General features: G+C 34.5%; 1 protein-coding gene and 1 non-coding gene across 2 annotated transcripts; both read right to left on the bottom strand.

Moving 5' to 3' along the window:
- Window positions 1–3,777: 3,777 nt before the first annotated feature.
- LOC109206880 lies at window positions 3,778–4,248 on the bottom strand. The gene has a single exon (XM_019369742.1). The coding sequence runs from the start codon at window positions 4,246–4,248 to the stop codon at window positions 3,778–3,780; it is 471 nt and encodes a 156-aa protein (XP_019225287.1).
- Window positions 4,249–7,624: 3,376 nt separating this feature from the next.
- TRNAY-GUA lies at window positions 7,625–7,717 on the bottom strand. The gene is made up of 2 exons: window positions 7,681–7,717; window positions 7,625–7,660 (listed from the first exon to the last, which is right to left on the bottom strand). It is a non-coding gene; the product is annotated as a tRNA-Tyr (tRNA).
- Window positions 7,718–14,817: the final 7,100 nt, after the last annotated feature.

The raw sequence follows: 14,817 nt of genomic DNA, 5'->3' as shown, positions 1-14,817 counted from the left end.
GAAGGAGGAACGGAAAGATCATCCAGTAGACGAACCATCCAAGTGATCTCAGCAACAACACGCCTCATAGATCGATACTCGGCTTCAGCCGAGGAAAGGGAGATGGAAGGTTATTTCTTGGACTTCCAAGAAATAGGACTACCACCCAGACTGATAAAAAATCCATTGACGGACCGGCGAGAATCAGGGAAAGTGCCCCAATCGGAATCACAAAAGGCAAGAAGATCAAGAGAAGGAGAAGCATTGAGAAAAATGCCAAGACCAGGATCATTGAGCAAATAACGAAGACAATGCTTAGCAGGAGAAAAATGAGGCACACGAGGGTCCTGCATATACTGACTAAGATGCTGAACGGTGAAGGATAGGTCAGGACGAGTGTGAGTCAAAAAATTGAGTTCGCCCAACAAGCGGCGATATATGGTTGGGTTGGACAAGGGCTCCCCAACACCAGAAAACAATTTGCAGGAAGGGTCAAGAGGAGAGCTCACAGGAGAGAGAGCAAGACAATCAAATTCATCCAAGAGTTCAAGCAAGAACTTGCGTTGGCTCAGAATCAAGCCATGAGGCTCCCGGAGAACTTCCATCCCTAAGAAAAAAGATAAGTTCCCTAAATCCTTAATTTTGAATTCCTCATTTAGGAACTGTTTCAGATCTTGTAGTTCCTGGAAATTGTTCCCAGTAAGAAGAATGTCATCCACGTAAACAACAACCAAAGAAACAGAATCCCCTGTCTTCTTGTAGAATAGAGAGTAATCGTTGAGTGAGTGAGAAAAACCCTTGAAATTTAAAGCAGCAGTAAGACGAGCATACCATTGTCGAGATGCTTGTCGGAGGCCATAGAGATATTTCTTAAGACGGCAGACCATATTAGGAGAGGGGGGAGAAAGGCCAGCAGGAAATCTCATATAGACTTTCTCAAATAGATCCCCATGTAGAAATGCGTTATTGACATCTAACTGATATAAACCCCAGCCCCTCTTGACTGCAATAGCTAGAATACACCTTATGGTAGTCATTTTAACCACGGGAGAGAAAGTTTCAGTAAAATCTATACCTTCCCTTTGAGTATCACCACGAATAACCAATCTGGCCTTTAGTCTTTCCACAGACCCATCAGATTTGTGCTATACTTTGTATACCCACTTACAAGGGAGAGCTTTCTTCCCTGGAGGAAGAGGAACTACTTCCCAAGTCTCATTAGCTAACAAGGCATCAATTTCTTTAGTCGTGGCTTCTTGCCAACCAGGGTGCATAGCTGCCTGGGAAAAAGAAGTAGGTTCTTGAATGAGGGGAATGGAATTTAGCAGAAGTTGATTGGAAGGAGATGGGGCAGAAAGGAGTATTGATTAGGAGTAACAGGAGAAAGAAAACATGTAGTAGATACAACAGCTAAATGTACAGCACCACAAATGTAATCAGATAAGTATGATAGTGCTTTATGTTCCCTAAGAGATCTTCGAAGGGCAGTCTCCATAGGTGAGGCATGAGAAGGTTCAGGTATAGGAAAATATGGAGAGGTGGATGTGGAAGAGATAGGAGGTGAGTCAGGAGTTGGATCAGGAAAAAACCAGGGAAGGAAGTAGGGGAAGATTCAGAGGGAGCATGGAGAGGGGGACTAGGAGGTGAAGCAGGGATGTCGTGGGAGGATTCATTGTGGGAGAAATGAGTCAAGGGACATGTGGGAAACATAGGTGTGGCAGAACTAGATAAGTAGGCAAACGGATAAACAGACCTAGAGACAAATATGTGTCCAGTAGAAAGGTTCAAAAGTTTATATCCTTTCTTACCAAAGGGGTATCTAATAAAAGCACAAGCCACTGCCCTTGGATCCAATTTACCTCTATTTTGAGAAAGAGTGGAAGCATAACATAGGCAACCAAAACATCGGAGGAAAGAATAGTCTGGTGGTTTGTGAAAGATGATTTCAAAAGGTGTTTTATAATTCAATAGTCTTGTGGGATATCTGTTGATAAGAAATGTAGCTGTGAGTAAGCATTCCCCCCAATAACTGGTGGGCAAGTGAGATTGGAATAGGAGAGCTCTACATACTTCTAATAAATGTCTATGTTTGTGCTCAACTATCCCATTTTGTTGGGGTGTTGCTACACAACTTGTTTGATGAATAATACCTTTGGAAAGGAAATAGGCTGTTGCACAAATGCTAGAGCCAAGCTCTAATGCATTGTCAGATCTAACTTTCTTTATCTTTGTGTTAAATTGTGTTTCTACCATTGAGATAAAAGATTTGAGAATGGTGAAGGCACTGCCTTTTGTGCTCAAAAGATAGGTCCATGTACCCCTACTAAAATCATCCACAATTGTAAGAAAGTATTTGAATCTATCATGAGTGGCTGTTTTATATGGACCCCAAGTGTCAATATGAATAAGCTCAAAAATATTAGTGGTGGAAATATGACTGTTAGGAAAAGGCAGCCTATGTTGCCTAGCTAAAGGGCAAATTGCACAAGGGTTTATAGCTTTATTGGATTGAAAATGTGGTAGGCTAACAATGTTTTTCATACTAGCAATTGGCATATGTCCTAGTCTAATGTGCCATATATCTTGACAAGAGACAACAGATTTAGAAACAGAATGAACAGGAGAATCAGTAGATGAGAGAAAAGCATTATTTGTAGAAGTAAGAAGTCCAGAAGGGTAGTGTGTAGATCTCAGCATGTAGAGTCCATTGCTGAGTTTACCAAGGTCCAAAGGCCTCTTCAGGGGAAGGCCCTGCATAGAGCAGAGAAAGGCACCAAAGATTAGTTCACAACCAAATTGATAACAGAATTTGTGAATAGAAAGTGGGTTGAACTTAAAGGAGGGCACATATAATACTCTGTCTAGAATCATGTCTGGAAACAAAGACACTTTTCCAGCATGTGTCACTTTGATTTTGAAAGAGTTTGGCAAGTTAACTATTAAAGGTTGGGCCAGGGTAATGATGTCAAACAAGATAGATTTGTCAAAGGTCATGTGTTCAGAGGCACCTGAGTCTATGATCCAAGAGTATATAAAGGATTTATTAGGTAGTAAAAAAGGCATCATAGAAGCTATACCAGCACAGTTAGCAGTCACATTAACCTCAGAACTTGATGCAACCTGCTGTCCAATTTTGACTTGTTGTAGTATTTCCATAAGTTGAGAATATTGTTCCTGATTTATTCCCATGATACCTGATGAATTGTGTTGTTGACTTCCCTGACTATATTGCTGAACATCTCCAAAACCTTCTTCTGTAGATACTGCATTCCCTTGTATCATATTTGAGTTTTGGAATTTTCTTGTTCTATTCCCTTGCATATTCCCTTGTATATTTGTCTTAAAACTGTTTGGAGAACCATGAATTTTGAAACACCTTTCAATTGTGTGTCCAGCTCTTTGACAATAGGAGCAGAACATACTTCTTCTGTCAGCTCCCTTTACTGCATTATTTCTATTTCCTCCCCCAGTATTTGAGTTGAAATGTAGTCTATTCTGTCCTGAATGCTGTCCAAATTTCTGTGTTGATGCACTAAATGAACTTGAATCCATAGGGGAGTTCATTGTAGGTTGAATAGACCTTTGTCTTTCTTCTTGAAGAAACAAAGAGTATGCCTTATCAATACTTGGTGTAGGGGTCATCATCATTATATTTCCTATGCAAGCAGTGTATGTTTCATTCAGTCCCATAAGGAATTGAACTAATTTCTGTCTCTCCTCAATTGCCTTATTCTTATGTTTTGCTTCACATATGCATTCAACACAAGTACATGGAACTTTTGCATCCAATGCATTCAATTAATCCCAGACTGCCTTTATATTATTGAAATATGTTGCTATATCATTAGATCCTTGTACAGTTTCTAATAATTTCTTTTGTAGGCCAAACAATTGAGCTACATCAGATTGCCCATACCTATCTTCAAGTTGTTTCCAAAGATCCCTTGCAGAATTGGAATGAAGAACACTTGACCTAATTCCTCTTGTCAAAGAATTCAATAACCAAGCCATCACCATATCATTGCATCGAGTCCAAAGCTCAAAGTATGGAGAATCATCTCTAGGTTTGAGAAGTCTGACATTAATCAGTCCTAATTTGTTTTTGGCTGATAGGGAAATCAACATCGATTTACGCCAATCTGCATACCCAGTTCCGTCAAATAGCGTGGATACCAAATTTGTCCCAGGGTTATCCAAGGGACTCAAATAGAGAGAATGTGAACTATCAACAACAATTTTATTTGCAGCAAAAGGATTTTCCTCCGCCATTGTTATCAAAACTCGAATCAGAAGGACAACAGCAATGGATGAAAAAATGAATTGTACTAGGCGAAAATAGAATTGAAAGTCAATCAAAAACTGATTTCTACTAAATTGTTAACATATTTCAGAAAAAGATTTGCAGAACAGCACAGAAGATTTAGAAGATCGATCACCTGTACCTCGGATACCATGTTTGGATTCGATAAATTGGAATAAGCAAAATCAGTTTTGGAATTTCTGATGCTTCATCATTTCTTAGCTTCTCAATACAAACTGTACAGTGTATATATATACATGAATAACCGCCTATCTTTCTATCTAACAAACTAAGTGAAAAAGCTAATTATATAAACACCCCTAGAACTTTCTAGATTACATATGTAAACATGAGGGCTAAAAGGTAATAACCTATCAAGGGTTAAGCTAAGTAATACCCTTTGTATTGGATGTATCGTCAGGCATCTCCTTCTTCACTTGGTCCGCCGAAACACTGTCAACAATATAGTAATTGTGATGACTTATTTCTTTGTCATTACGTAATTACAGTGCAATTACAAGTGTACTGTTTGGTTGCATAAGTATAATTACATAATTAGATTAAATTATAAATGAAGTAATTATTAAAACTTAAAAGTTAATATAATAAATATATGCCTATAAATATTTTTTTATAAGTATAAATGATACTTAGATTTGGAATTTAAGATAAATATTTTTTCTTGAATATACATTAATTAGCAATCATATATTTAAAACTAATATTGTAAAAATAATTGATACTATATATTTTCTAAATTAATAATATGTAGTTTAACTAATCGTAAAAACTAAAAACATACGTTTTGTAAGAATATCATCGAATGCACGTTTGAGAAAATAAATTAATATTTATAAATATAATATCATAACATTATTCAAATATTTGACAAAACTAATCTATCAATTCTAACTAAAAAAATGAATAACATGTAATGAAAATAACAAGTCAATACTACTAAAATAAGTAAACTGGAACCATAAATATAACATAATTTTAAAATAATAAAAAAATATTTTAACATATGTCAAATTCCAACATAATAAACATAAGTTCCAATACGACTTAAGATTAGAAAACATAATAAGTTTACAACCCATTTAACAACAAAATTCTACTTTAATAACATCACTCATTATATGCCAAGTTTGTTAATGACTCATTATTTCTAATATTAGGTGTAGCTTCAAAAACTAGAATAATAACGTATAGTTACGCTAAATAAAAAAAATAAAAAAATAAAATATACGAGCATTTAAATGGAATCACAAGTACTAAAGGTAGAGAAATAAAAGATAAATAATGTACAAAAAATATTTTAAAATTAAAAAGTAAAAATAAACATAAAAAGAAATTAAAATAATAGAAATAATAAAAAGATACAAAAAAATAAAAAAATAAATAAAAAGGAAAGAAATAAAAAAGTAACCTTGTAATTACACAGTATAATTACCTCTCCAATTACACCCAATTCCATGCTTACCGAGTAATTACTTGGCCATACAAACACACCAAATTGTATAATTACACCGAAATCCAATTCCTAGATGGCTTTCCAAACATACTCTTAACAAATTCAACAATTTATTGAGCTTTAACAAATTTTCTTTAAAATCATTCGTTATAATATTTACATACCTTCTTTTATTGAAATTCTTAAAATTTATTTTATGTTTTCTTCTTTGACAAACAAACACTTTATAATAAGACAAATAAACAAACAATCAATAAAAATGATGAACTCACCTCATAAAAAGAAGCAGCTCAACCTAATAACCTATTAGGTGCTATCAGAAGAACATATCAATACTCAACAGATACACAAATTTACACAGAAGAAAGTAATTTCATTACAAACATACAAAGTTTCAACTTACAAAAACTTTGGTGATATCTTCTCATCTGTTCAAACTGTAGTGGATAGAATTATTTAGTACATGTTGATGGCGGAAGGTGACAGGTATATCCTGAAATTAATTTAGGTGCGCACAAGCTGGCCCAAATACTATAGTTATCTAAAAACACTTAAAAAGCAAATATAATAAAAGTAATTAATAAAATAAACAACAAAAAAAGTTCAATTTAAGACATAATATGATAATTCTTTTCCCCAATGAAGTTGGTTCATTTGAATCCACATAAGGCGTGTATGTAATTGATGAATGATGTGCATGTAATTAGTAAAAATTGCACGGGGCGCCTTATTTGGTCGCCCCCATTTAACCTATACCCATTGTTTTTTAAACTTTTAACTTGTACCCACTTGTTAAAAAACTTTAGCTCCCTTTCTCCTCCTTCATTTTCTTTTTTCTTCTTCTACAATCTAATTCCATCGAATCCATACCTGTAACGGTTTTTACTTCTTAAACTCATCAAAGCCTCTGTTATTTTATGACCACTTGAATTTACGTGTTGTTTCAACTGCACATCTATTTAAATTATCAATGGATTAACTTAAGCATGGAAATACAGTATATTTACATACAATAAATATATTAATATAAAGAGTACGTAGCTTATTTTTTCGAAATGTGAACTGAGGAGGAACTTTACAGTGTTTGCGTACTAGACTAGATATTGCAGGGCATACGTAAAGGTGAGGGAAAAAGAGAAAAACCAAAAAAGGAAGGCAAATCCCTATGTGCAAAAAACTTTAGCTCTAGAGCTGAAGTTTTTATTTTATAACTGGTAAACTTCACTGAAGTTTTTATTTTATAACTGGCAAACTTCAGCTCTAGAGCTGAAGTTTCCCGGTTACTATACAAAAACTTATAAAATAAAATTTCAGCTCTAGAGCTGAAGTTCGCGAGTTACAAAACAAAAACTTCAGCACTATCTGAACTTCAGGCCCGGCTACTAAAATGCTGAAGTTTTGTGTGATTGCCTTTGCTACTTCAGCCCCATGTGCTGAAGTTATGTGAAAAAGCGGGTACGCTTGCAATTTTTTTTGCAAAGCGGGCACAGGTTAAAATGTAGCACAAAAAGCGGGTATAGATGCAAATGCCCCATGTAATTATTGTTAGAAACATAATTTGTTGTTTGCTATATTTCTATTTAAAAGATGCGTAAAATGTGAAAAAGTCGATTATATATTTTTGTGAAAACCAAATTATTCAATAAAGAAAATGCGAATATAAATTGATTTAGCTGAGGTTTTCTTTCCTAAATTGGTTATGTTACGGACTTCGTTAAATCTCGTCATACTTTTATTCTTTTCAGGACCTAGTCATTTCCAGAACTGGTTACGTACAGACTTTAATCTCATCATATTTTACTTTCTTTTAATGACCTAGTTATTTCATTTTATCCAGTAATAAAAAAATGAAAAAATGAAAAAAAAAAAAATCCGACCTGCCGGATTCGAACCAGCGACCTAAGGATTTGCTGTTAGGTTTTGCCCACTACAGTCCTCCGCTCTACCAACTGAGCTAAGGTCGGATACTGATAGCTTCATGCAACATTAACATATTACATTAAAAGATAAATGCAACATCCTCTTATGCACTTATTGCTATTTTTTCCCCAGCACCTCAGATAAGCTTACCGTTAATAAATGGAATTTATCCTTCGGTCGTAAAGTGCTCGTTCACTTTTTCAATTCTTTTGAAAAAAATAATACTAATAAATTTCTTAATACCTTTCGTAAGTTACCTGACTTAAATCCAAGGGCGGCCATACCCTAAAGCAGGTAAAACAACGGCTTTAGGCCCCATATTTGTGGATGCCTTATTTTTTGTTACGCCTAATAGGCAATATACAAGTTAAAAGAAAAGTTATGTGAAGTGAAAATATTTAATTTCTTTCTTTAACAAATATAGAGAAGAAAGGTTTGCAATTGCTATGATTTTTGTTAAGGAAATTGCATTTGAATGAATATCGAATCTGAAATTTCTAAGAAACACGTGATACATATGAAGAAATAATTTGATGAGAATGTTGATAATGAATTCTCAAAATCTCTCGAAGAGTTTTTAGAGTTAATTACTTTTTATACATAATAGACAATGCTACTTTTTCACTTCAAAATAGATTTGAATAATTCGAGACATATGAAAATAATTTTGGTTTTTTATTTAGAGTAAAAATTGGACATATGAAAAATTAAGGCCCCTCATAAAGTTTGGCTTTAGGCCACAAAATTCGTCGGACCGCCCCTGCTTAAATCTACTAGGCGAATAAATTACATTTTCTTGAGCATATTTTCTATATTAACAAATTATTTGGTTGTCTCCTTCCAGATGTATATAATACTGTATTTATTCACTTTCATCAAATATTTATAATTTTCAATAGTCGCCCTTAGAGAATGATATTGTGTTCCTCCTCTTTGATAAGCTTGACAACAAGTAGGCAGTTAGTCTCCACTTTTAATTTTTGTATTCTCTTCATTTTGCTAATTGAGACCTTATTCGATGTTACATAGTTTTGTAAAGAGGATTGATGTAGACTTTTTCATTTACTTTCCTTGGTCTTCCTTAACGATCCCTCCAAAAGTAACATCTTTAGTTTGAGTCTTCACATTGCCAACAGTAATAAGTTTTATTTATTTTTCTTGCATAAGTAATTGATCTGAAATTTTAGCTTGGCTTGTTTCAGATATAAAAATTTGTGAAGGAAATATTTCATCAATTATCCCAATGAAAGTCTGTTATAGCTGCATAGTCCTCTCCTTTCATCTGGATTACTATACTCGAGATTTTTAACCCAATATATCCATACCAAAACTAACTTAAATGACAGAATGTAGGTAGTTAAAATATAGTTGATCCAAATCCATAGATTAATAAAACTAAGAACTGCAATAAAAATATATTTAAAAAAGAAAAAGATAGAATATTCTCGATATTGCACTATATTATATATAAAAAGGGAGACAAAATAGACAACAATACCTGTTGCTGATGTTGAGCAAGTAACGTCTTTATGCCCTTGGTAGTTAGTAATTCATAATTAAAGAATCAACGTAACCAAATTACCTTCTTAGTAAAAGAAAGACGAAGGCACAAAAAATTACCTTTTCATTATGGCAATCACTTCATTGATAAGAGGTGCCATACCCAATGTTACATCCAGCCTCTTTTCAGCTTCAGCGAAAACAAGTGTCTAGAATGAAGCACATCTAGCCAGAGTCATTCATGCACCAAAAGTTGAAGACACATGCAGAGGCAGATCCAGGATTTTAAGTATATGGGTTCCTGTCACAATTTCAAATTAACTTAAACTTTAGCGACAGAATGAGAAAATATTTAAGCAAATTTCTCAAATGCAAATAATTGAACAGAAATTGGTGTTGTAGCTTCACTATTGATCTGCTTTCCTTCATTCACTTTTAGTTTGATAAAATACTATATATTTACCTTGTAAAGTGAAGAATACACAATGAGAAGCAGTTATTGGACCGTGAAGCCGAGAATTTGAATAGTGTGTTCCCTTATATTATTATATCTACCACTTAATATGAATAAAGCTAAAATTTGTAGATTTAGAATCATGAAAAAGGATATACAAAAACCAATTAAGGAGCAAAGACAACCAACACATTCATAGAAAAATTCTGAAATAATCTATTAACTTATTACAATTCCACATAATAGTTATCATCCTTTTTTGGTCAAATGAAAGGCAGAAGAAAAAGAGAGAAAAAAGGTTAAGCTTATAGTCTACAACTCCAGAATCTAACCTTGCAGCTTAATTTTTTTATTCAAACTTATAACCCATCCAAAAGATACACCATCCAACAGTTACTCGGAGCATTTGATATATGATGAACCAAGTAACTGAAACGAATTTAAAATTGAAATCAGACATGACAAGAAAGTTAGGGTAAACATACTCTGTATACATTATAACGAAATAACATACTTTCCTTACATTTATTCAAAACAACCTTGTCACTTGATTAATTTTAGCAATGAGCTTCTTCAAGAAAACTTTCAATAAGACCATGATACTGCACAACTTGCACCTTTGACAAGAGCATCCAAAATCAACAAAAATAATTCAACCATACTAAAAAAGGTCAATACCTACAAATCCAATTGACTAAATAAAAAGTTGCATCAAGTATTTTAACAAAAAGGTGAGAACCTGCCACCTTCCTTCAGAGGTAACCTAATTGGAGTCTTCTATATTTTCTTTATTATTTGGACTATACCACGCCGTTGGTAAAAGATAATAACCATCATTTTCTCACAATACCAATATAAGCTACTGAATCTTCTTTTTACTTGCCCATTAAAATAGTCCAGCTATTGAAAAAATAAGATGCTATATTAATGGTATGGATAACTTTTCAATTACCAAGGCAATGGCAGCTACATCAATAACCTATTCATTACTCCCTTTGTTTCAATTTACGTGAACCTGTTTAAGAAAAAATAAAAGCTTTTAAAATTTATGGTCCTCAACAAATCAAAAATGGGCCCAGAGCATTTGTGTGGTTATAAAAGCATCTCATTAAGGATAGAATTGTAAGTTTAAGCTAAATTGTTTCCAAATTTAGAAAGGGGTCATTCTTTTTTAAACGGGCCAAAAAGAAAATAAATTCACATAAACTGGAACGGAGGGAGTGGAGTCTAAAGTACATGAACAATGCAATTGTGAATCGCATTTTCTATATTAAAATATCAATACCTGCAAAGAAAAATAGAAATTGGACAGTGGAAAAAACATTAAAGAAGAGAAACAAAATGGAGAACTTATAAGAACTTTATATTTATTTACCCAATACAAAAGAACTTTATCAGTCAGCTAATATCGTTATTTATGATAAGAACATGTTACATAAGCTTAACACATATTTACTTCGAATCAATGGACCATTCTTTTAAAAGCTTGAGCAGAACTTTCATCAAACATGTTATGTACAAAGGAAAGCGGAGTATTACACTTGAAAGAAAATAGTAGAAAATAATTACAGCAAAAATGGAACACCCAAAAGTGCTATTACATACCAATAAACATGCTCTAATAAATGAATTAAAAGAAGACGTCGATAGCGACTAAACAAAATAAACAAGAGAGGGGGAAGAAACATGTTAGTATACTGTATTTGTAAAATAATTCTGAAAATATAAATGAACATAAACAGAAATGAACAACAAAATAACAGAAAATCAATTCGAGCCCACTGAATTCACAGTGTTTCCTTAAGGAATTTAATCCCCTCCTAGTACCCAAGGTTATGGATTATTTCCTCCCAGGATAGAACGAATTACACACTGGTGTAGTGGTACTTCAAACCCCAGTATTTCAGCGAACACAAAGTTTGGTAGCAAATCACACTTACTGTTGCTTTGTTTGATGCTAAAAGTAGGGCTGCTTATCGGGCGGATTGGGCGGTTATTTGTTCTTAACGGTTTGGCTTATCGGTTATCGGTTTCTAAATATATTATCCGCTAGCCACCCGATAAGATATCGGGCGGATTGGTATCGGTTTAGCTCTTATTGGGCGATTATCGGGCGGTTTATTGGCCTAATTCAATGTTTATTTTAAATAGAATAGAAATTTTGAATTTGAAGCTGAAACTTTCATACATGATTTTAAGAAGCAGAAGATTTCACACTTCTATTTTAGGATTGGAAAAGGCTCACTACGAACTTGGTGACTAATTTGATACTCAATGGATATGGTGATTGAAGGGTTCATGTCATGCTTTGAAGATGCAAACATTCCCTGTAATTTTGGGAATGACCCCAGGAAGCACCTAACAGAGTTGATACAAATAATGATTAATTGAACTGCGCTTAAAGATACAAACCGAATAGCTTAAAGTTGTACAATGTTCCTAGGTTCTCTTTTGCAGATATTATCCAAAAAAGAAAATTATCATAATATTCTATTATGCACTTGATTGTAAATGTTATTTGGGTATGGTCATCTATTTTCATTTTTATATGGAGCAGTCTATTGATATGTGAAACTCAAAAGGAAGCTGAACACTTCATATGTTGAGCCCGTGCAAGGAAGCTGAACACTTCATATGTTGAGCCCGTGCATTTTCACGGGCAACCTCCCTCTAATGTATATATATTCTTAACGGGTTAACGGATTATCCGATAAGAAAATTGAATAATCCGCCCCCAAACCGATAAGCCGTTAATAAAAAAATTTCAATCCGTTCCCCGTCCGTTAAACCATTAACCCGATACCAATAAGCCATTAAGCTTCGGTTTCGGTTCGGTTTTGAACACCCCTAGCTAAAAAAGTATGCAGAAGAAGGAGAAAAAACTCAGAAAATTGTATGGAAATACTGAGCAGAATAGTGTTGTATTTATAGCCAAAGTTGGGCTGAAATCTGAAGAGGTGCAACTCTTCAGAATGACTGTTTATGCAAAACGGCCACAGCATAAATGACATTACATAAATGGCTATTTACTCAACAATAAAGAGGGAAAATTAAAGAGGGTAGTTAATTTTCTGTTACCAAAATAGAAAAACGGATTTGAGGATTTAATATTAATATTTATTTTAATATTAATATTCTGTTATTAAAATAAATATTTAATAACATTTCTGTTAATATTTTAGTATTAACAAATAAATCTGGTCCAAAAAATTAATCAATCGATCATTTGACCAAATCCAAATCCAAATCCAAATTCGAATCCGAATCCGAATCCGAATCTGAATCCGAAACCGAAGCCGAAGCCGAGCCGAGCGAGCGAGCGACGACGGCGGCGCGAGGCTTGCCTTCTTCTTAACTCTTTAAGAGCTAGAAGAAGAGCAATTGCTTATATACCCATAAAAAACCTCTTCCTCTTCCAATATGGGACAATGCCCATTTGCCAAGGGAGGGGGAACTTAAAATTTCACTCAAAAATTTCATTTCCCTCCATTTCCCATTCACCCTCTTTTAAGTATTTAATATATTAATTAAATACCTTAAAAACCCAACAATCCCCCACATGAATGGGGAATGGCTATATCACGGAAGTATGCATGAAAAACTGTGTGATTCACAAGTAAGGATTAATTGCATCTGGATAAGTAGGTTTCCCTTTGAACTTTCCGTAGTGAACTTATGTCGGATATACTCGATCAATCGGTAGATTTGATATCTTTGAACCGTCGAACTTTAGTGTATACCTAGACAACCACAAGTCACACAACCAACCCTTAACCGTCTTTGGTTCTCATTGTTGTGTTCGTTTCAGCCATGAACACCGCCTGGTTTCATAAGTGCGTAGAGAACTGGCCTTGCTGTGTTCTCCTTGAAGCGGCTAACACTTCACACTTACATAGGTGATTCCTAAACGTGTCATCCCGTAGATACACTATTTGATATACCCTGTATCAAATTTAGAAATCATTAAAAAGCCTTAATGCTTTATCCTTGGTACTGAACATTGTCTCATCACGAGAATGGACCAAAAGTTTAGTTGACAATGTTGAACCGTCATAAATGACTTTGTTTGATCTCCTTGAACCTAGATCTTGGGATCTCCAGTCTTCTAGGTAGAGTTACCGCCACTATGACTTGTTCTCGGCCACAGTCCCATTCCCTTTGATGACTTCTCAACTACCTCTCTAGTTAGGCCTTTTGTAAGTGGATCCGACACATTATCACTTGACTTTACATAGTCAATCGTGATAATTCCTCTAGAGAGTAATTGTCTAACGGTTTTATGTCTTCGTCGTATATGGCGAGACTTACCGTTATACATAACGCTCCCAGCCCTTCCAATTGCCGCTTGACTATCACAATGTATGCATATTGGTGCCAACGGTTTGGGCCAAAATGGAATATCTTCCAAGAAATTCCGGAGCCATTCAGCTTCTTCACCGGCTTTATCCAAGGCTATGAACTCAGCCTCCATTGTAGAGCGGGCAATACAAGTTTGTTTGGATGACTTCCAAGATACCGCTCCTCCACCAATAGTGAATACATATCCACTTGTGGACTTGGAATCAGTTGATCCGGTGATCCAATTTGCATCACAGTATCCCTCAATGACCGCAGGATATTTATTGTAGTGCAAAGCAAAGTCCTGGGTATGTACTAAATACCCCAAAACTCGTTTCATGGCCATCCAATGAGATTGGCCTGGATTGCTCGTATATCGACTCAATTTACTTATAGCACAAGCTATATCTGGTCGTGTACAATTCATGATGTACATTAAGCAACCCAACACACGAGCATAATCCAATTGTGATATGCTCTGGCCTTTGTTCTTTGCTAATGCAAGATTCACATCAATTGGAGTCTTTGCAACTTTAAAGCCCAAGTGCTTGAATTTTTCAAGTACTGTCTTAATATAATGAGATTGTGACAATGCTAGACCTTGAGAAGTCTTATGGATCTTAATTCCCAGAATTAAATCAGCAACTCCCAAGTCTTTCATATCAAACTTGCTAGTTAGCATACGCTTAGTAGCATTTATGTTGGCAATGTCATTACTCATTATGAGCATATCATCCACATATAAGCAAACAATGACTATGTGATTTGGAACATTTTTAATGTACACACATTTATCACATTCATTTATCTTAAATCCATTTGACAACATTGTTTGGTCAAATTTAGCATGCC

This window comes from Nicotiana attenuata, unplaced genomic scaffold (assembly GCF_001879085.1).
Source record: "Nicotiana attenuata strain UT unplaced genomic scaffold, NIATTr2, whole genome shotgun sequence".
Classification (NCBI taxonomy): domain Eukaryota; kingdom Viridiplantae; phylum Streptophyta; class Magnoliopsida; order Solanales; family Solanaceae; genus Nicotiana; species Nicotiana attenuata.
The sequence above is the reverse complement of the archived record's forward strand: the minus strand, read 5'-3'. Positions and strand labels throughout refer to the sequence as shown.